The following is a 23,492-nucleotide window of genomic DNA, read 5'->3' as shown; positions in this document are numbered from 1 at the left end:
GCTATCTAGTAGTGGTATGTTCATTAAAGAAAAAAAAAAAAAAAAAAAGATTTTTCAATTGAAAAAAATTGTATTTCCTTTCCTATTCCATTTGCCTATTCAAATGACCTAAAAATATTTTTGTTGTGAATGTCATTCAAACCATTTCAAACAGATGATTTGCATTTTGATTTATTTTAACCTTTAATGCTCCATGCAATAAAGTTTACTTTGCTAAGTTAAGAACAAACTTTTGTTGTCAATGCTCATCATTGTGATTATCTCAACAACGAAAAAGCAAAATTGTGATAACATAATTCAGTGTGTAAGCGTTTACGGTCTTCTCTTTTGACAATATTTGGATCTGCCACGTACTTAACGAAGCCAAAATCAACTTTAGTGTACCTTAATATTTTTTATAGTAGATATTAAACAAAGATAAAAAGTTTATCTAATTTTGTAGATTTTAAGCGCAAACCATTCAAAATCTTTTGAATATTTTATCGTATCACTTGCTAATCTTATTAAGTGCCTTGTAACTTCGTGCTGTGAACAGTAGTTTTTAAATACGAAATGGCAACAGGTGTCGCACTAAAGTCTATAAGACTTAATAATTGTAAGTTGATTAACTTTTGTTCTTAATTTGTTTTATCTACAAAAAAATGTAAATTTGTTTTATCTCCAAAATCAAATATTTTAATTAATGCACTTGTAATCAATTCAACTACGGAATTGCTTTATTTTTTTCTCTGAACTAACTTGAGATTCAAATGAACTGTTTATATTTAAATTATCAATGATTTTATATGTAAAAAGAAGATTTTATATAAAAATCATTGTAAATTATGAAAAGTTACCAAAATCCAAATTTTATTAAGTTCCATTAGAGAAAGATTATTTCACAACAGTGACTTTAATTTTAATTATGTTAATTGTGTAAATATCTTAAATCCTATTTGTTAAGGCTTAAATGGGCACATTTCGATAATTCCTTTTGATTTTGTGTTTACTTCTGATTTAGAGGTTTTTCATAGTAATAAGGAACCATGTACAGAAGCTTTGTGTGTATTCATCCTCTTTGGTACAAGGTGGAACTTGACCTTAAATGTATACTGTCAAATTTTCGTCAGGATTTGTGTAGGTCATGGATCTGAATCTAAGTATAGTGGTATTATTCATTAGAAATTCGCTGGCTAATGGGCTTGTATCTATGTGTGATATGAAGACCTTTTTTTTACAATTTGACTTTGTGATTTGGTCTTTAATAAATTGTGGAATTTGTTTTGTCTGTTTATATCACTGTTTTAAGATTATTTTTGGAAATCTTCAAAAATACTTCTTCAATATTTATTATATTTTCACTGGAATATTCATTCATTTCAGTATATACAATAATTTAGCTTATTATATCAGTATAATTATAATACAAAATATTTAGAAAGCAATAGTTCATGGTAGGCAGCGGCTTGGCTCTGCCCCTGGCATTGCTGAAGTCCATGGGCGACGGTAACCACTCACCATCAGGTGGGCCGTATGCCCGTCTGCCTACAAAGGCAATAAAAAAAAAAAAAAAAAAAAAAAAATGATAATTAAAATATTTTGAAAAAGGCCTTGATATGCAGGTATATCTGTCTTACAATACAATAATATTGTTAATGGATGCTATTTGGACATATATAGTCCCCTGCTTCTATTTCCAAATATAACAGATCAGATAAAACACTTAAATAAGTGATTTATTTGCTTTTATTCATAAAATGTATTTGGATGTCTGAAAATACAGAAAAACGAAAAAAAGTGATACAGTTTAATTATTTGGGATTTGAAAAACTAAATTTTTCAAATATTCAAATTAATGAATTAAAAGAAATGCTGAAAGAAGAAACAGGAAGAACACTCCCTATGGTCCATTTCTATGGATATGTTCCTGGTGATATAATCCATGGCAGGTTAACATATGGTACACTGCCAATCTTAAAACTAATGCCCAATCCCCATGCAGATTGAAAAGAGAACATGCTGGATCAACCCATATAATGTGGAATAAGAGCAAGAAGATGTAGAAAAAGTTTTTGGATGTCTGAGATATCCAAGATAATAGCAATAAATATAGAAGCTTATGTCTAATTTTGGGATTGAAGGAAAATTATATAACATATGGCTATGGCAGTATATCGATTGCATAGTACAAAAAATAAATTAAACCTACTGCCCATCAAGACAGAACACATTCATGCCCCTGTGTGGCCAAAACGCAACCCCTATCTTTTTTTTTCGCAATATTCACTCGAACCCTTTGTAGCTATTCTAGCTACTCATGGGTTCGACCTGAGAGAGTTTGCCAACACTGGCCCTAGCAAGAGCGTTGCATCGCAGAATCTACCACCGGATCGGAATCGCGACCCACTGAAAAGATCTGACGAGAAGCTCAGTGGAGTCTAGAAGCTAGTTCAATGAAGAGCTCAACGAGGACAGTGGCCGGTGCTTGAAAAGCCTAAAAGCAAAGCAATCCCGTACAAAATCAACATCACTAAAGCAATATCAAATATCTTATGCTAAACTTTCATGTTGTGGTCAGCGTATTTTATTAGAGACGGTCGGTATTATTAATAAAACTGCTGTTTAAAAACGACAACAAATACTCGCTTAAATAGCAATCCGGACTAACAAATAATTTCATCTTTTTTTTATCGTGTTGAGTCATCAAAACATTTTATTGGCATCGGTCTTTGTATATTTATGCAAATTGTCAAGATAATCGGACTTCAAGTCGGTGAATATGACATTCAAAGATTCCGTCCGACCGAAATCGGTCGTAGAGACTTTTAGGAGTTCATGGAATTTGGAAGGAAACGACGCTTTTATTAACATCTTTCATTCTATTTTGTATAGTAGTAGATCACGTTCCACCTGCTAAGTTATTTGTGAAGTTCATGGGCATCATAAAGCGAATGCTTAACGGCGATGTCTCAATTGTGTTATATAAAAATCGGCTCGGTCTTCAGATAAGAACGCGAAATGACTGCTTCACGAGTATACCTCTCAAATATTAAATATATAACTAAGAGTAAACCTACCCGTATATTGCACCTACCCGTGGGGCCCAAAATGCCGACAGTAAAACAGTAAGGTATATTTCACGCTCAAATCACCGTCTAAAAGGCTACAATACATTTGAGTTCTCCAAGAAAATCGTGTCTTCTGTCTTAAAAAATCAGCTTGTTTGTTTTTAACAAAAAATAATAATATTCCGTACATCGAAGCCAGCCAAACATTGTTTTTCGTTCGGTTTTGGTATGTGGGACTTGACGATCTGCAAGGTGTTGGGAGCAGACCGCGGGCCCAAGGAATTTTAATTAAACGACTCCCCTGCACTCTTACACCCGACGTCCGATCTCTGTCTGGGGTCAGAACCCGGTCAGAGTAGGGGGGTTCCCGTAGTCAACACTACAACCAGACACGCGGCGCCACCCCGAGGACGCCCGACCGAACTGAGCTGACACCTACGCTAACGCGTTTGTATATAATCTATTACAGCACTAACAAGATTCCGTCTTCATGGAAGACTGCCCATGTCCAGGGTGGACATGGACATCCCCAAATCCCCAAGAAGGGTGATCGGTCGGACCGATCCAGTTATGGACCTATGGCGATAACGTAGTTGCTTTCCAAAGTGATGTAGCGAATAATAAATACACAACTCCTGAAGTATCTTGAGGTTATGATCAGTGATCGACAGTATTGTTTCCATACTGATCAGTTATCGACAGTATGGTTTCCATACAGTTTTCGCTCAGCTGGCCAGGTGGGCCTTATGCTCATCTGCCTACAAGAACAATAAAAAATATTTAAAGTGAAAACATAAAACGCGGAATTAAACCATAAAAGCGATTTTAATTATTGCCATACATTGTTGACAGTGCTCTCGTCGTCTTGCGTGAAGGCGTTAGCGTCCCAATGCAGAAGCTTCACGAGTCAGCTGACGGAACAACAAAAAGAATATCAAGCATTGTCCAAGGAATTCGCCGACAAATACTTGAAGCCGAACGCAGCGAAGCATGACTTGGAAGGACGGTTCCCTTTTGATGTGGTATGTACTCAGAGGCGGATTATCCGTAAGGCAAACTAGGCACGTGCCTAGGGGCGTGTAGTTACAAGGGGCGCGCGAGCTCAGAATTTTTAAATAAATAAAGAAAATAACATATCGACGATTAAGAACTAAATGCTGATCTATAGTCTAAATCTATAATAGATTATTCCTATTTGGCCTATTTCCCAGAGCATAGGGGAATCCTGAATTTCGATGTTCGTTCTGTCGTTCCTCTTGATTTTTTCACAGTTATAACGTCATATTTCATTCGCGCATTAGAGTAAGTACAAGGGTCCTGGTCTACTAAAGTCTAGGGTCTGATGATACAACGTCATCGTAATTGCAAAAACAACTAGTTAAAATCTATAGTATTATGATGGACATTTATGGCCGGTACAGGGGCGCCGATAAAGTGATTGCCTAGGGCGCCCTGGACCTTTAACCCGCCACTGTATGTACTGCAAGCCCGTTACAGAAAGACTAGCTTAAGCTCCACATAACATAACTTTCGTTTGAAGATCTGGGTGAAGTTTCTTCTATTACACATACAATATGCAATGTTTATGCAATGAATGAATCAAACTTTCTAAGTCTTTTGCCGAACTTCGTTACAAAAGATGTTTGCTAATTCGTTAATACATAATTCTTAGAGTGATTCAGTATAATAATGACCATGATAATACACATAAATTAGTATGATGACTTGTATGTTTTGTTTTTTTTGTTGCTTAGAAGTGTGAACAAGCTCACAGCCTACCTGGTATTAAGTGGTTACTGGAGCCCATAGACATCTACAACGTAAATGCGCCAGGCTGTTCCACCCTTCAAACCGACACGTATTACTGCTTCACGGCAGAAATAGGCAGGGTGGTGGTGGTACTTACCCGCGCGGACTCACAAGAAGTCCTACCACCAGAAAACTAAATCTTACGACCATTTAAAGAATGTAGTTATTTTAACATTTACGAATTGATATATAAATACTGGTTTTGTCACTACATAGTATAAAACAAAGTCGCTTTCTCTGTCCTTATATCTGTCTGTCCATATGTATGCTTAAATCTTTAAAACTACGCAACGGATTTTGATGCGATTTTTTTTAATAGATAGAGTGACTGAAGAGGAAGGTTTCTATGTATAATAGCATCCATTAAATAGTGGATAAATCAATAATAAATTAGTTTCCGAAGCGAAGCGAGGGCGGGTCGCTAGTCAATGATATTTGATTTTGGGAACTATGAAGGCGGAACGAAATACTCAATTTTCGGTGGAACATTGTAAATGCATTTAAGTTTAATATATCTTTGAATAGCAGTGTATTTTCATGATTAGAACTTGAATCGTGAAATGTTAATATTAACGTACTTACCTACTATCTACGACATTATCACCGTATCTGGTTATCACAATGACATGTGATATAACATTTTGACCTTGTCATTTTACTAAAGTATATCGATACGCTATCTAAATATATTATCGTCAGCGCTAAAACATTAATATTGACACATAATGATAATAGAGACGGTTGTGGTTTTTTTTTTTAATTATTGCTTAGATGTGTGGACTAGCTCACAGCCCACCTGGTGTTAAGCGGTTACTGGAGCTGGTAAATGCGCCACCCACTTTGAGATATAAGTTTTAAGATCTCAGTATAGTTACAACGGCTGCCCTACCCTTCAGACCGAAACGCATTACTGCTTCACGGCAGAAATAGGCAGGTCAGTGGTACCTACCCGCGCGGACTCACAAGAGGTCCTACCACCAGTAATGATTTATATCAGATCGATGCGCACTTATTATTGTTTTAAATCGACGAGCGAGATCAAGGTCCCCCTTAATCTTGAATCGTATACAGATGTCATGAACCTCACCTTGGGACATGAGGTCGATGTCTCAATTAAACTGTGTCACGGTTGTCCCACTCTTCAAACCGGAACCCAGGACTGATTCGCGGTAAAAATTTGGGAGGATGGTGAGTTTACAACGGGTCCCACTCAATCATATAATTTTACAATATTGTATCAAAGAAGGAGATATCTCGGCGTGGCTTTCGTACTACTGACAACTTCGCTAAGACCTAAATCGATGCCTCCAATGAACACTACTCTAACTCAAAATTTTGAAATTTTCGTTTTTCACGCAAATCGCTTCACTATGTTAAAAGTATTACAATTAATCATTATTGAGGGGGTTTGAAGCAAGAGTAAATCAGCTAGTTACACAAAAAACCCATAAATATATCAGCAATAATAAAAATTTTATCAACTTTTTTCGTTTAAACGCTCCTCCTGTAAATCTACGAATTTGGAGTTAGCGTAGTGTTCATTGGAGGTGAATGAAGTTAGCCCCTCAAAAAAATTTTTTTTTCCTATTTTATACTTATTTTCTATTAATTCGTTTGTTCATCATTTGTTCATGATTGTTCACTGTTAATAATTGTTTGTTCTGCAGTTATTTATTTAAAAAAAATATTTAAAAATATACCTACAAGTTAGCCTCTAATGCAATTTTTAATATTTTTTCATCCTTAATGACTCGTAAATATTCATTTTCGATTGTTCTTATATAAAACACGTTTGTTCTCTTTCGAAATTACTCGTTTTTTGTTTAATTTACTATTTTTATTAGTTGAATAAATGTATGCAAAATATGTGTACTGCGCATGCGTCAACTATAATACCTAAACTTTCTACGCGGTTTTAATCGTGAAAAAAAAAACAAATATAAATCCTGAAGGAGCAATTAATTGGTATACAGTTTAATTAAAAAAATAAATAAATAAATAAATGAAATAATGTGCATTGGCGTTAAGTTAGACGAAATACATTTTTTCCATCCTCCTACATATACGCGGATTTTTAGGTGAAAAAGGCGTTTCAATTGATTTAACTCCATCATGACCTGCTTGCTAGGTCCATGAGGAATTCCGGATAATTCAAACCTAAAAAAAAAAAACTGTATGACTGCCAACTGTGCAATATCCACGGAATATTAACATACTGAAAGAACAAGTATTTATGTTAACGTAATTATGAAAACTAGAGGTCCCACAGTAGTCGAAATTCGACTATAATTAATTGGAATTGTAAGTTTGTACACTATTATGATTGTATTTTATACTTCTATAATCACAAATTTCGCCAAGACTACACTATAAAAAATATTAACAAAGACAAACAATATTTAATCTATTCTCAATTTGACCACAGACGTCAAGAACAAAAGTTTGACAATAAATAAATATTATGCATGCGTGTGTGCGTCAAATACATTGTATGTAGTGTGTCTAAAGTTTTCTTTATTGATTTAATGTATCTTTTATGCATTATTTAAAAAAAAAATAGTATTGTGCACTTCTTCTCTATATTCTCTATAAGTGTGGAAAATTTCATACTCCTCCGTCCGCGCAAATTTCGTAAAAAGGGATACAAAGTTTTTGCTTCACGTATCAATATATAGATGTATAATAATATTCATTCACTTGAGATTAGGAGTTTATTACTATTTCGGAACAAGAAACGGAAATTCGTTCATCTTTTACCCTCCAAGAATCTTATATTTATTATTACAGTATAAAAATATATATTACCCAACGATTTTGACATTATTATCGCAATGTCAGTACAAGTTCACTAATGAGTGTTTTATTTCAAACCAGGGAATTCCGATTACATTCCGCTGTGCTATCGCTGGTATTTTAAAAGTCTATTATTTCAAATACACGTGTGCCATCTATCGTATTCTGATGGTACTATTACAGAAACCGTCTCTAGATTCACAATTGTACCAAGATTTATCACGATTGGATGAATGGCTTAGGTACGCGCAGAAGACAGAATGCCTACGGAATATATAATATATCATAATAATATATTCGGTGGGCAACGGTTTGGCTCTACTCCTGGGATTGCTGAAGTCCATGGGCGACGGTAACCACTCACCATCAGGTGGGCCGTGGTGCATCGTCTGCCTACAAAGGCAATAAAATAAAACTTTTAACTATATAGATTTCCAGTAAGATGAACATTACATAATTTATTACTGGTGGTAGGATCTCTTGTAAGTCCGCGCGGGTAGGTACCACCACTCTGCCTATTTCTGCCGTGAAGCAGTAATGCGTTTCGGTTTGAAGGGTGTGACAGCCGTTGTAACTATACTTGAGACCATAGAACTTATATCTCAAGATGGGTGGCGCATTTACGTTGTAGATGTCTATGGGCTCCAGTACTTAACACCAGGTGGGCTATGAGCTCGCCTACCTATCTAAGCAATAAAAAATAAAAACTCGTGCTGGGCTATAGAATACGGTTATATTAGTTGGCGAATGAAAAAACTACTTCTTGCAGATAAAAAAGCTGACAGCCACAGGCCTGATGGGCGCCTGCGTCGACGAAGAATACGGTGGCAAGGGTCTAGACTACTTGACACTGGCCGTCGCCGTGGAGGAGCTGTCCCGGGGCTGCGCCAGTACTGGCATGATCGCATCCATTCACAACTTCCTGTACGCGAACTTGGTGAACGAAAAGGGAACTCCCGAACAGAAGGAACTGTTCCTGAGGGACTACACTAAGGGCTCTCTAGGATGCTTCGCCCTCAGTGAACCTGGTAAGTTTTAATCATATTAATAATTAACAATTACATAATTTCCGTACTGTGGCGTTTAAGAACGCACCTTTTTATGATGCGTAAGCAGGAACGCACGAGAGGTGGGAAAAAGAAGATAGTCTGTGACACGGGACCTTTTCTTACCGCCAAAAAAATTTAAAACTTAAAATAAAATATAACGTGTTTAATAACTAATATAATATAATAACTTAGAATTGTTTATGTCGTTACAACAATAAAATTTCTATTGTTTCAACTGTGGTGTTAATTACATAAAACACGACTTTACGGCGAAATAAAGAAGGGACTCTATATAGACTCCCTCAATACTATTGATTTATTATGTGTATGTAAGTATATATATATATATTTAATTTATTGATGCACAAAACAAATTATATTACAGTACATATTAGCTAAATCGTACAAGTAGTACCTAGATCTAATCTGGATTGCAATCTAAATAGTATGTGCATTCAGAAAATCCATATTAATGTACATAGGTTTGGCTATTGAAAACACAATTGAAAATACAAATATTGGTAACTAGCCATTGTTAAATACGATATCCTTCACACATGGTATATAAACCATGTAGTGTTTTTACGTAATATGTATTTTTGTTATTAATGTATTGTAAATAAATAAATAATGTAATAAAAGAATAAAAGCCAAACGTCGTCATTTCAAATAGAATACTTTTTTTTTCTAAGTCTTTAATAAATATGTAGGTATAAATTTTAATAATATTACCTACATTACTTGATTAAAAAAAAGCTTTTTCATCATAGTTTTTCATTTGTAACAGAACTTATGGTTGGATTTGGTAATTTGGATGGAGTTCGAACGTTTGTTGCCTTTTGCCCTTTTGCTTACTTTTGGGGCGCTGTTCCAACTGCATACAAATTTGAGTTAACTTTTACGCTATCGAGAACGTTAAAAAACTCGCACTAAGCACACTGGTTGTTGGTGACGTAGGCCAATCACGTTGTGCTCACAGCGGGCCTCGTGACAGATGACGGTCGTTTACCAGAAGGTGCATGCGAGCGGTTTCCATGCTACCTTGCGTTTTTTTTAATGATTGGTAGATTACTGGTGGCCCTGAGGCCTTTTCAGTTTCACCAGGACAGGTAGGTGAGCATTGGCTGAGCCAGGAGGGGTGGGATTTGCTAATAGTACGGCAGAGCGCCTCCAAAGGAGACCTAACAACTCAAGAGCAACTGCTTCGCGAATGAATCTACTACCGGATCGGAATCGCGACTGATGTTTAGGTTAGGTTGCACGTCGAGCTCTTTGCCGTGCTCGATGAGTACGGTTACCGGGGTCCCTTCTCCTAGTGTTAGAGCTCAAGGTGTCTAATGCAAGGGTTATTGGATCTGATGGATCCGTAAGGATCAATTAAACTACTTCGCGGCAGAATTAGCTGGGGAGAATGCTTTTCTAAAAAAGCTCTAGCCTTGCGTAACACATATTCGCGTGGTCTTGTCGACAGGTGCAGGCACAGACGTGGCCAGTATACGAACGAGGGCGAAGAAGGACGGCGACCATTGGATTCTGAACGGCGAGAAGAGCTGGGTCACGACCGCCGTCGAGGGATCCGCTAATATCATATTCGCGACCTTTGACCCCGAGCTCAAGCACAAAGGAATAGCTTGTGAGTTAAAAACAAACTAAATAAACGATTTCCTTCTTCAAACCAGCCCTGTGGAGAGTATTAAACGGTAGGCAGCGGCTTGGCTCTACCCCTGGCATTGCTGAAGTCCATGGGCGACGGTAACCACTCACCATCAGGTGGGCCGTATGCTCGTCTGTCAACACAATTGACAATGATGTGCTGTTGATGGACTAGTTATTACACTTTTAATTTTTTGTTCTTGGATGTGTGGAAGACCTTACCCACTTGGTGTTAAGTGGTAACCGGTGCTCTAGACATCGACAATCTAAGCGCCGTCACCCACTTTGGGACATGAGTTTTTAGTTCCAGTTTTATAATACAACGGCTGCCCCACCCGTCAAACCGAAACGTATTACTGCTTCACGGCAGAAATAGGCAGGGCGGTGGTACCTACCCGTGCGGGCTTATAAGGCACCCTACCAAAAGCAATAACGCTAACTATAAGTTTTGCAAGTTTGACTTTTATTATAAGATCTACTCATTCATTCATTCTTATTCATTTCATTACAAAAATTGGTACCCGCCTGCGGGATTCGAACACCGGTGCATCGCTACATACGAATGCACCGGACGTCTTATCTTTTAGGCCACGACGACTGACAACAAGTCCTACTCGTACCTAAACATTCAATGGTGTTACTATCCCACCATATTTTCAGGTTTCCTTGTCCCTATGGACGTCGATGGCGTATTCAGAGGACGGAAAGAGGCCATAATGAGTGTCAGGTAAATATATTCAGGACATTTCTTTGGAAACATTTTCATACTACGCACCCTATTAACACATTAATTCACTAATACATAGCTTCGTTGTTAGTTGGCAATTGGGGATGTGCAGTGTGCTCAGTGCGAGTTTTTTAACGTTCTCGATAGCGTAAAAGTTAACTCAAATTTGTATGCAATTAGAACAGCGCCCCTAACGGCAAACGCAGGCACGTGTTCCAACTGCATACAAATTTTTTCACTGGTGGTAGGACCTCTTGTGAGTCCTCACGGGTAGGCACCACCACTCTGCCTCTTTCTGCCGTGAAGCAGTAATGCGTTTCGGTTTGAAGAATGGGGCAGCCGTTGTAACTATTCTGAGACCTTAGAACTTATATCTCAAGGTGGGTGGCGCATTTACATTGTAGATGTCTATGGGCTCCAGTAACCACTTAACACCAGGTGGGCTGTGAGATCGTCCACCCATATAAGCAATAAAAAAAATATTGAGTTAACTTTTACGCTATCGAGTACACAGATAAGAGTATCCATCGGATTTCTGATGGTAGTCTAATAATTAGCGTCAATTAACTAATTATTTGTTATGGCCAACGTGAATGCGTTGGAGACTTTCTAACACGCTGTATTATAGAGATAAGGTGATTGTTGATAATAGGATTACGACTGGCTTTTTTTGTCGGGTGAACCCCTTACAAGAAGGGGCAAGGTATGCGAAACACAATTTACTGTAAGAGTTGATTTTAAGACGAAACCATAGAAACTTTCGAATTGTTTATTTTATTATAAGGCGGCCCCGTACCGTGAGAACAGAAGATGTGCAATATATATGTACTAAGTATTTATTTGCGCAAGCGGGCAGAATGTGCAATAAACAATAAGTACATTTATTGCTTGGCGTTGGGATAGATGGCGGCGCTAAAAACTAAAACGAAGTATGTCCGAAATTCAAAAAATTATGTAGGTAAAGACGTGTGTTATGTTTAACATATTATAATAATATCGACGCAGACATTATTTTTTTAGAAAGTCAAAGCGACATTTTGCTTAATAAGCAAAATTTATCTTTTTAATTAAATGTGCGGTTTTTTTTGCTATTAGCATCAACGGTTCGATGTTTTTAATTGAACTTCAATTAAGTTTCACTCAGTTCAAATAGTTAAAGAAGTTTTAGTTGTAATTATAAATATATTTTCCAAATTTTAAACTTTAAATGGTTCTCATATAATATTGCAAAAATGTCGCTGAACCAAACCTGCCTTTCACCCCTCGATATGATTACTCGATCTTATCTATACTTATAATATTATAAAGAGGAAAGATTTGTTTGTTTGTTTGTATTGAATAGGCTCCGAAACTACTGAACCGATTTGAAAAATTCTTTCAATGTTTGGAAGCTACACTATTCCCGAGTGACATAGGCTATAATCATTTTTGAAAAAAAAATTGGGATCCTTATTAAAACTCCAATAATGTAACCCAAGGTGTAAAAAAATTACCTAAAATATTGTTTACATCGCGTGCCCTGCGAAAAGTATTGATGATAGAATAAAATAACTACTAATAATGTACTATAACTTTGTAGAACACATTATTATTCACAAAAAGTGTCGCGACAGCATACATCCAACTATTATAGTTATGCCGCAATAAGTCTTCTTTTATTTTTTAAAATAAAACAACGTCGTTGAAATTATTGTTAAAGATTTCGTTGTTTTTTTTACTGATGGTAGGACCTCTTGTGAGTCCGCGCGGGTAGGTACCACCGCCCTGCCTATTTCTGCCGTGAAGAATGCGTTTGGGTTTGAAGGGTGGAGCAGCCGTTGTAACTATACTGAGATCTTAGAACTTATATCTCAAGGTGGGTGGCGCATTTACGTTGTAGATGTCCATGGGCTCCAGTAACCACTTAACACCAGGTGGGCTGTGAGATCGTCCACCCAACAAAGCAATAAAAAAAAAAGACCCAAGCGGAGCCGGAGCGGGCCGCTAGTCAAATATAATTTTGTGAGCACGCCAGCACCGTCGACACTGAACAGACGTTACATAAATAAAAACGATTCAACGAACAAAAGGAGCTCATAAAATAGAATTGAAGCGCTTGTTCTAGGGCCGTGACGTCATGCGCCCTGACCCTCGAAGACGTGAGGGTGCCGCAGAGCTACCTGGTCGGGGAGCCGGGCGAAGGGTTCAAGATCGCCATGGAGCAGCTGGACCAGGGACGGATTGGGATCGCCGCCCATGCTGTGGGTCAGTAGTCTCTGATGCATCTCATCGCAGATTCAGCGGAGACAGCGGCTTGGCTCCGCCCCTGGCATTGCTGAAGTCCATGGGCGACGGTAACCACTCACCATCAGGTGGGCCGTATGCTCGTCTGTCTACAAGGGCAATAAAAAAAAAAAGAATCTCGCTGCAATATGACGTCATAGTGTGTTTAATCCCTTTGGATTCGAAGTCATTTATTGACGTTAGTGACGTAATGTTGTAATATATTTTATTTATAAAAATGAATGATTCATTGTAAACACAATCGGTTAACGAAAATGAAACTAAAATCCAAGTTTTGTCGGTAATAATTTTACCGAACAAAATATTTTTCTCATGTACTTGGCGATAAACCGAAATTTCTTAGAAAAATAATACAGCATTGGTTTTGTTTCTTCATCTACTAGGCTGTACGGCTCACTTTAGTAACTATTTACTCTGAGGCCGCGAACCTGCGAACCCGCTGCCTGTACAGTCGGGTACAGTTGGGTAAAGTCAGGTATTTTTACTGGTGGTAAGACCTCTTATGAGTCCGCGCGGGTAAGTACCACCTCCCTGCCTATTTCTGCCGTGAAGCAATAATGCGTTTCGGCTTAAAGGGTGGGGCAGCCGTTGTAACTGTACTTGAGACTTAGAACTTATATCTCAAGGTGGGTGACGCATTTACGTTGTAGATGTCTATGGGCTCCAGTAACCACTTGACACCAGGTGGGCTGTGAGCTCGTCCACCCATCAAAACAATAAAAAAAAGGTACAGTCGAGTACAATCGAAGTAGTGCCACTATTTTTTTTTCTTTTAGGAATAGCACAGGCGGCTCTGGACACCGCGATCAATTACGCCAAAGAGAGACAGGCGTTTGGGAAGCCCCTCTCCCGGTTGCCTTCCGTCAAGGTAAAGAGCACATAAGTTATGGCCGTTTACTTGTAAATCTTAAACATTGTTTCTTTTAGTTGATCCAATTCGATCTTCGATTTGAAGTCGTCATGGCCTAAAGTATAAGACGGCCAGTGCATTCGTATCGAGCGATGAGACTGGGCCGGTGTTCGGATCTCGCGGAAGGTGTCAACTTTCTTAATGAAATATTATGTTCTTTAGGCATGTTCACGATGTGTGTTTAAATAAAAAGCTAACCCGAAAATAATATAATTTGCGTTATAACTGGTGAGTCTGCACGGGTAGGTACCACCACTCTGCCTATTTCAGAAGCCGTGAATCATTAATATGTTACGGTTTGTAGGGCGGGGCAATTGTTGTACTGTAAAAACCCCTGTCCTGGTGAAACTGGAAAGGCCTTCGGGCAACCAGTAAACTTTCAATCATAAAAAAAAAAACTGTAAAAACTGAGACTCAGAACTTAAAACCACTTAAAATCGGGTGAGATGTGGGCTCGGATTTAAGCAATAAATAAAAATCGTTATGCGTAATGTTTACGGGGCTCTGATTACCATCTAACACAACTCGGCAGTATTATCTACTGCAGTATCGGAGAATTTGAATTGAATGTCGTTCGAAATAAAAAAATTATTGCTTAGATGGGTGGACGAGCTCACAGCCCACCTGGGGTTAAGTGGTTACTGGAGCACATAGACATTTACAACGTAAATGCGCCACACACCTTGAGATGAGTTCTAAGGTCTCAGTATAGTTATAACGGCTGCCCCACCCTTCAAGCCGAAACGCAGTACTGCTTCACGGCAGAAATAGGCGGGGTGGTGGTAACCACCCGCGCGGACTCACATGAGGTCCTACAACCAGTAATTACGCAAATATTTTTTTTAACGATCACGCCACGATAAGTGGTTTTTTTTTTTTTTTTTTTTTATTGCCCTTGTAGGCAGACGAGCATACGGCCCACCTGATGGTGAGTGGTTACCGTCGCCCATGGACTTCAGCAATGCCAGGGGCAGAGCCAAGCCGCTGCCTACCGCTTAATACTCTCCACAAGCCTCGTTTGAAGAAGGACATGTCATAGCGCTCGGGAAACACCGTGGAGGGGAGCTCATTCCATAGCCGGATGGTACGTGGCAAAAAAGACCTCTGGAAACGCACTGTGGATGACCGCAGTGGCTCCAGGTAGTATGGATGAACTCTACTCCGGTGGCGGGCGGTGCGATGGTAAAAACGAGATGCCGGTATCATCTCGAACAATTCCTCAGAGCACTCCCCATGGAACATACGGTACAAAATACAGAGGGAACCGAAGTCCCTCCGCAGACCCAGAGGTTCCAAACGATCCGTGAGACCGGGATTATCGACAATCCGAACGGCCCTCCTCTGTATGGAGTCAAATGGAAGAAGCTGGTATTTGGGAGCCCCGGCCCAGAGATGGGAGCAGTACTCCACGCGAGGCCGGACTTGTGCTTTATAAAGCAAAAGCCTTTGTCCAGGCGTGAAGTACCGCTTCGCTCTGTTGAGGACTCCCAGCATTTTGGACGCCAACTTGGCTTTGCCTTCCAAATGACTCCGAAACTGGACATCGCTCGAAATGTCGACCCCAAGTATCCCAATACTCTCGGAAGGTTGCAGGGATACTCCTTGGAATTGCGGCGCCATGACAAAGGGGTCCTTCTTCGCAGTGAACGCGCAAACTTGTGTCTTTAACGGGTTGAATTGAACCAAGTTCAATTCACCCCATTTGGAGACTCGCCCCAGAGAGTTCTCCACTTCAGACACAAGTTTTGATCGTCTCTCTTGCACCACGCTCCGAGAGAGACTCTGATGGCCGATATATCGCGCATCCCCCGTGCTGTCATCCGCATAGCAATGCATGCCATCAATAGACAGCATGTCATTGATATACAGGATGAAAAGCGTGGGGGAGAGCACCGAACCTTGTGGAACGCCAGCGTTAATGGTCATGGTATCAGAACAGTCACCGTCTACAACGACCGTGATGCTCCGCCCATCCAAAAAGCTAGCGATCCACTTGCAGAGACCCTCGGGGATTCCGTAAGATGGTAGCTTCGACAGAAGTGCCCTATGCCAGACCCTGTCGAAGGCCTTCGCAATATCAAGGCTCACAGCAAGAGCCTCGCCCTTGCTCTCCAAGGCTTCAGCCCACCTGTGAGTAAGGTATACAAGAAGATCGCCAGCTGAGCGACCGTGACGGAAACCGTACTGTCGGTCACTGATCAGCTGGCGATCCTCCAGATACTTCAGGAGTTGTATATTAATTATTCGCTCCATCACCTTGGAAAGCAAGGAAGTTATCGCGATAGGCCTGTAGCTCGATGGGTCCGACCGGTCACCCTTCTTGGGGATAGGGTGGACGTGGGCAGTCTTCCATGAAGACGGAACCCTGTTAGCGCAATAAGAGAGGCGATACAAACGCGTTAGCGCAGGCGTCAGCTCAGGGGCGCACGTTTTCAGAACCACTGCAGGGATGCCGTCTGGCCCGCTCGACTTATGGACGTCCAGGAGTCGGAGTTCCCGCCTGACTGCACACTGTGTAAAGCAGATCTCCGGCAGGGAACTATCACACCGGAGGATGTTCGGTGATGTGGCACCCCCGTCGTCCACAGTCGAGTTCGAGGCGAAGAGTTTGACCAGAAGGTCAGCCTTCTCTTTCGCACTATGGGCCAGACTGTCATCGGACTTGCGTAGTGGTGGGAGACTAGACCTGCAAAAGTTACCTTCTGCAGCTTTGGCGAGCGACCAAAAAGCACGGCTCCCAGAGGGATAGCTCTTCAGTCGCTCGCCAATTCTAGCAACGTGCTCCGATTTCGCCCTGGCAATAACCTTCTTGTAGGACCTGGAAGCGGCGTTATATTTCCGCCTTTCCTCTGAGATGTTAGGATCCCGACGTCTCCTAGCATCATCCCATGCAACGTATGCGGACCGCTTGAGGTGTGCAGCATCCCTGCTGGCATTGTTATACCAGGGTCTGCTGCGACCCCCAACGGGCACTTCAGAGGAGGGAATAAACAATTCCATCCCCTGGAGCACCACGTCTTTAAGACGGTCCGCACAGACGTCAGGATCAGCAGAGGAAAAGCAGAACCGCCCCCATGGGTAGGATGCGTAAAACTCACGCAATCCATCCCAATCTGCTGACAAATACTGCCAAACTCTTCGATACCTGGTCGTCGTTCGACGACTAGGACGAGAGAGTGGTGTGGCAGCACGGATAAGGCAGTGATCAGACGATCCAAGTGGAGCGTCGACCACCACACTGTATCCGGCTGGATCGGTGGTCAGCAGAAGGTCCAACAGAGAAGGCTCGTGCCCCTCAATATCTGGGACACGGGTGGGCTGTGTCACCAGCTGGGAGAGGCCGTAGGCCAAGGCGAAATCGTAGGCAGTCCGACCCGGGAGGTCAGTGGTTCTGGACCCCAACCACTCTTGGTGATGAGCGTTAAAGTCTCCAAGAACCACCACCTCCGCAGATGGGTACTGCTCAAGCACGCGGTTAGTCCCCTCTTGCACATGCTCTATCAGAGCTGAACCTGCATCACTGCTGTGGGACCTGTACAGGCACGCGTAGACTCGGGTACAGCCCCCGTGATCTACGCGCAGCCACAAGAGGGACAGGTCCCGTTGTTCGAGGCTTCGTAGACGGCGACAACAGACATCAGCCCGGACGAATACACACACCCCGGCTTTACGCAGGAAGTTGTGCTCCAATACGTAGCCGGGGTATTCAAGGTACGAAGTATCATCCGGAGCAGATATCTGCGTCTCCGTCAGAAAAAGAAGGGCAGGCTGCGCCGTCTCAAGATGGTGGTGTACGGCGTCGAGGTTGCTATGTAGACCCCTTACATTGCTGAAATCCACATTAAATGTGGAATGGGGAGTCGCCGACAAAACCCTTTTCCTTTTTCGAACTTTCATTTTTTAATATATTTTTTTATTTGGAGAGTGGGATTGGGCGGGGTAGGATGTTCGAGGCGAAATCGTGACAATACCTGAATAAAGCGCGGAGCACAGTACGTGCTCGACCACGGGTTGCGTGAGCGACTGACGCAGGGCATGGAAGGGCCCCCAGTCTACCCTGCGTGCGATCGCCGGGATCCACTCCGGTCTCCGACTCCGGCACGACGACCGCACGACAGGATTTTACACCGGTTGGCGGGACAGCTTCCCGGGGCGGAGTTTAGTAGTGACACCCGGGTTCAGGTCCCCAACTGACCGGCGGGCGGCGGCGAACACCGTTTCACTGGGTCTCCCTATACCCCCGTCAAACAATCACGTCCCGCGAGCTCACACGCACGTCTGCTCCGCATGTTCCAGGTATCGCCAAGATTCACCCCCAACAAGGAAGAGGAAAGGGTAGGAATAAGGAGGAAAGGGTAGGTCCCGTGATAAGTTCGTAAAGAACTTGTGTTACAGGTACCAGATAACGGAAATAAATGTAAGATTTTTATTATACACATACATATATATAATATACATCCATAACCCTGGAAAATACATTTTTTATATTTAACATACAAATATTTTCCCTTGGCGGGATTCGAACCCGCGACCCCCTTGTGTAGTGACCCATGTCACTTACCACTACACCAGACGGCCGTTTAATTATGCGGGTTTTGATTGAAGACACATTTTCCCAGGATCGTTTGACGGACATGTGCATACTGGTGGAGACGGCTCGGCTGGCGACATACAGGGCGGCGACCGAGGTCAGCACCAAGAACAGCGCCATGGCGAAGTACATCGCGGGCCGGAACGCGGCCGCCGTGGCCGACCACTGCGTGCAGATCTTGGGGGGCAAGGGACTCTCCACACGATACTCGGCTGAGAGACATTACAGGTGATTCTCATTCGAAAATTATTCTCTAAGCCCAAGCATAAGGTCGAATTTGGTTCGTGCAAAATACGCTTTCATACGAATTCGGCTGGATATTTCTTCTTCGGGATTTAAAGATGTTCCTGCGTATTGCGCATTAACAAATACAGTGGTCTTATCTATGTTTGGCCTACATAACTTAAACTTTTTATTATTACGTTTCATATGGAATCTTTTTTTTTTAAATATTTTATACTTTATCTTCTCTATCAGCTTCAAGTTTTGTTATGAAGATCAGAAGAAATCCATTTTATTAAATACTAGTAATTCCCTTAAAAAGAATATATATTCCATCACCCTACCATTTGTATTTTTTGACAGTTTTCTTAACATAGTTATTTTTTTGAAGAATAGAAACAGTCGAGTTTTTGGCTTTCTAAAAAAATAATGTAAATTCTTTCATAACAGGCTTACGATATGTTAATTATCTTTAATCAATTTTAATACATAATTTTAGTTTTTTTTTAAATTTTAACTAATAAATTTAAATAAAAAAATTAAGTTATTTATCGAAATTTTTTTTTTCATACACAGGGATGCCAGAGGTACTCAAATATACGGAGGAGTCACGGACATACAGAAGCGACTAGTTGGTCACTTCCTTCTGAAAGAGCACGACGCGCTATGATCGACTAGTGACGACCCACACCCTAGTCTTATCGATAAAATAATGTATCGATACCAGTAAAATTTTAACTTCGCAAACTACGTTTTGAAATGTGATAATCGTTTGTGGCTTAGAGATGTGAAATAAATAAATAAATAAATTAATTAATATAATAAATTAGAAGCTGTTGTGACGGTGTCGATAATTTTCAAGTGAATAAGACTGTTACGTTTAGTGCGCAAACAAAACTATAATGCATTTAATGACACTTAATTTATTGTATCTTGAGTCGGATGAACGATAATTTTGTGCTTAATAAAAATCAAATATAAGGCTTAAGCCTATTAGTAATTTTAACAGAATATAAATTATTATTTTTAATCCTTTAGTATTATTTCGTGTTCTGCTTCTTTGAATCCCACTGTTTAATTTTCGCGGTATTAATGTACTTGAAATAGTGTAAATGTGCCTACTTCTTTTGTTAAATCGCCACCTATAATTGCTCATTAGAAAACTGTTTTAGAGTTAAGAAACTTTTGAATTTTTTACAGCGCCATCTACCGACAACCTCAGAAAGTTAAAAGTAATTTTATTTTGAAAATATTCTTTTAACGTTTATTATCATCGACTTTTTGGATATTTTATAGTTTTCAAGAATAAATAAGAAATCAATTGTATTTTTTATTATTAAATTTATAAATCATTCCATGTTTAAAAACTTGAGCACTATTAATCTTGTAAACAGTACAGGGTATATATACATAGTGAAAAATAATAAGTTTCTTCCGAATTGACCTAAACTTCTTCTACTTTAAACTATGTCCGTATAATGTGCCAAGCTTTTATTGTATTAAAATAAATATTATGTATAAACAATGAACTTCTATTAATTTAATTTGAAATTAAATTTCCCCAGGATTATATATTATTAATTTTTCTCTATATATGTACCTATAAACATATCTACATGTAATTTATGAGGAATATATTCTGTCGTATTCTATTGTTGTTTTATAAATAAATATATCTTTCTACGTAATTGTAAAAACCTAAAAACTTTTTTCTAGGTGAAACGATCTTGATGATTCTTTTTTTTATTTGAAAACTAGTGCTTCTCATGTGGTCCAATGTAAATCAAAATCTGACCAGTAACTTTTTAAGCTATCCTGAATTTTTTTTTGACTTCTACTAGTTTGATGATATTGAAATGTCGAGACTGAAGTTCTTTTTTGTTAAAATTTTCTGCTATACTTTTTTTTAACATGGGCACCTCAAATAGATATCACGACAACTGTCATTGAGACATGAGAAGGAAAGCTCATTTGGAAAACACCCTTCAAACTCGTACTCACCTTACACACCATTGCTTCGTTACAAATATGCAAAATACTCTTTCTTTTTTCTTAACTGGACCTTTGAGGTCTTAATAATACATTGGAACAAAAAAAAAACATTAGGATTAGCTTAAAATAATAAAAAACGGTGCGGGTGCCACTTGGTGCACTTGAATGAAGTGAAACTTCTTTTTTGATGTTGTAGTATTGTGGTTTTCTTCATTTTTCATCCTTAAATCAGATTGCTCTTGTAATTGGGAATGCTGTGTATAAGAGATGCGACATCTTCAACATTTATATTATATATTTTTTTAATTATAGATAAAAAAATAAATATACAGTCAAAATCTGTTATAACGACATCGAAGGGACTGCTCATATTCAGTCGTAACAACCGGTGATGTTTAATGCGTATCGTGCAAGTACAAACAAATCGATAGGGAATTATTGGAAAAATATATTTCTTCAACTATGTACATTTTGTTTATTACACACATAAGTACAATGCATATTATTTTTCTCTGAGCATAAAATCTGTAAGTAACAAACTAACTGAAGAGATATGAAGAAGCGGGCTTTGACTACTGCATGCACGTGTTTTGTTTCTAAGAATTAGAAAATACCCTACACTAAACTAAATCCTATTGTTTTCTTTCCTGATGGTAGGACGTCTTGTGAGTCCGCGCGGGTAGGTACCACCGCCCTGCCTATTTCTGCCGTGAAGCAGTATTGCGTTTCGGTTTGAAGGGTGGGGCAGCCGTTGTAACTATACTGAGATCTTAGAACTTATATCTCAAGGTGGGTAGCGTATTTACGTTGTAGATGTCCATGGGCTCCAGTAACCACTTTACACCAGGTGGGCTGTGAGCTCGTCCGCCCATCTAAGCAATAAATAAAAAATAAATGATTTTAATAGCCATTGAAGACAAATGTGGATACCTATTCATATTGTTTACAATACAGCTTAACCGGTCGTTCTAACAGATTTAATTCTCCGAAATATTAGTTAAATGTGGTCGTTTTATGAGGTATGTCGTTATAACCAATGTCGTATAAAGCAATGTTTTTAATAAGGCGGTCATATAGCATTCAGCCGGGACCTTTGTTCTAGGTTATTATAACCGGCATGTTGTTTTAAACGATGTCGCAGTAAACGGTTTTGACTGTATATAGTAAATAATTATTTTTAAATAGATACTTCATTAAAATATTGGACGCTACTCATTGCTAACGCTCGCGCTGGTCTGTAACAGGTACAAGTAATAGAAGAATTCGCTAGAAGTAATAGTGTTCTGTGAACAGGTATACTACGCGCATGGGTACGAGTGCCACGCATTCACTCTCACTCTGTCTCTTTCTAGTATGGTAGCGTTAAACGTTTAACAGAACCTTGTTGGAAGTCGTATTAGAAGTTTCACTTCAATTAAATACAACAAACACCTTCTTCGTCTTGTCCTTATCCCATTGTATGCAGTCAGCGCAGTATGTCCTTTTATCATTCAGCATCGGGATTTGGCATGAGTTCTACCACCGGCTGCCAGTCTGACGTCAATTCAAGGAGGGTTATATCTCTAGTAGTATATCCATTGCAACGTACCATTGGGAGGGACGTTACGTTTCATACGTTTCATATTATGATGTTTCTTTTTCGTTCTATGATTTCAATTTTATAATTATAAAAATCTATAGAAAAAATTTACAATTACATATAATAACAAGAAACATCTACAGTATCCTTATTGTGAGTTTATTAACAGCAGCCCTAGTGGCAAACGTAAGCAAACGTTCCAACTCCATACAAATTTGAGTAATTTTATATATATATTTTTTTATTGCTTAGGTGAGTGGACGAGCTCACAGCCCACCTGGTGTTAAGTGGTTACTGGAGCCCATAGACATCTACAACGTAAATGCGCCACCCACCTTGAGATATAAGTTCTAAGGTCTCAATTATAGTTACAACGGCTGCCCCACCCTTCAAACCGAAACGCATTACTGCTTCACGGCAGAAATAGGCAGGGTGGTGGTACCTACCCGTGCGGACTCACAAGAGGTCCTACCACCAGTAATTACGCAAATTATAATTTTGCGGGTTTCATTTTTATTACACGATGTTATTCCTTCACCGTGAAAATCAATCGTGAACATTTGTTGAGTACGTATTTCATTAGAAAAATTGGTACCCGCCTGCGAGATTCGAACACCGGTGCATCGCTCAACACGAATGCACCGGACGTCTTATCCGTTAGGCCACGACAACAAAGTGAGTGAGTTAATGAGTACCTACACGTGCGGACTCACAAGAGCTCCTACCACCAGTAAACTGAATTTCTCGTTACGGCTTAGTGTCTTTCGGGAAAACGGGCAAAATGAGAACACGTTACCGTCTCCTGCCCCGTGCCAAATTCATCATTAAAAGACCCTG

At 39.8% G+C, this 23,492-nt stretch overlaps 1 protein-coding gene across 2 annotated transcripts; it reads left to right on the top strand.

The window, feature by feature from the left end:
- The first annotated feature begins 121 nt into the window (after positions 1-121).
- On the top strand, positions 122-20,609 carry LOC101740386 (short-chain specific acyl-CoA dehydrogenase, mitochondrial). Of its 2 annotated transcripts, none has more exons than XM_004932526.5 (9): positions 122-595; positions 3,900-4,069; positions 8,419-8,677; positions 10,170-10,331; positions 11,012-11,078; positions 13,183-13,322; positions 14,138-14,229; positions 18,891-19,090; positions 19,661-20,609. In XM_004932526.5, exons 1-9 carry the CDS (start codon positions 553-555, stop codon positions 19,752-19,754), a joined length of 1,227 nt encoding a protein of 408 aa, XP_004932583.1. In that variant the 5' UTR covers positions 122-552; the 3' UTR covers positions 19,755-20,609. The 2 variants fall into 2 exon arrangements, with proteins under 2 accessions (XP_004932583.1, XP_004932582.1); XM_004932525.5 differs by having other exon boundaries at positions 128-595; positions 13,171-13,322.
- The last annotated feature ends 2,883 nt before the right edge of the window (positions 20,610-23,492 follow it).

This window comes from Bombyx mori, chromosome 17, assembly GCF_030269925.1.
Source record: "Bombyx mori chromosome 17, ASM3026992v2".
Taxonomy (NCBI): domain Eukaryota; kingdom Metazoa; phylum Arthropoda; class Insecta; order Lepidoptera; family Bombycidae; genus Bombyx; species Bombyx mori.
The sequence above is the reverse complement of the archived record's forward strand: the minus strand, read 5'-3'. Positions and strand labels throughout refer to the sequence as shown.

Coding starts and splice junctions, on each gene's coding strand:
- LOC101740386 (XM_004932525.5), top strand. CDS start 553: ATGGCAACAGGTGTCGCACTAAAGTCTATAAGACTTAATAATT. Junction 596..3,899: donor GTCTATAAGACTTAATAATT/GTAAGTTGATTA, acceptor CATTGTTGACAG/TGCTCTCGTCGTCTTGCGTG. Junction 11,079..13,170: donor GAGGCCATAATGAGTGTCAG/GTAAATATATTC, acceptor ATAGAATTGAAG/CGCTTGTTCTAGGGCCGTGA.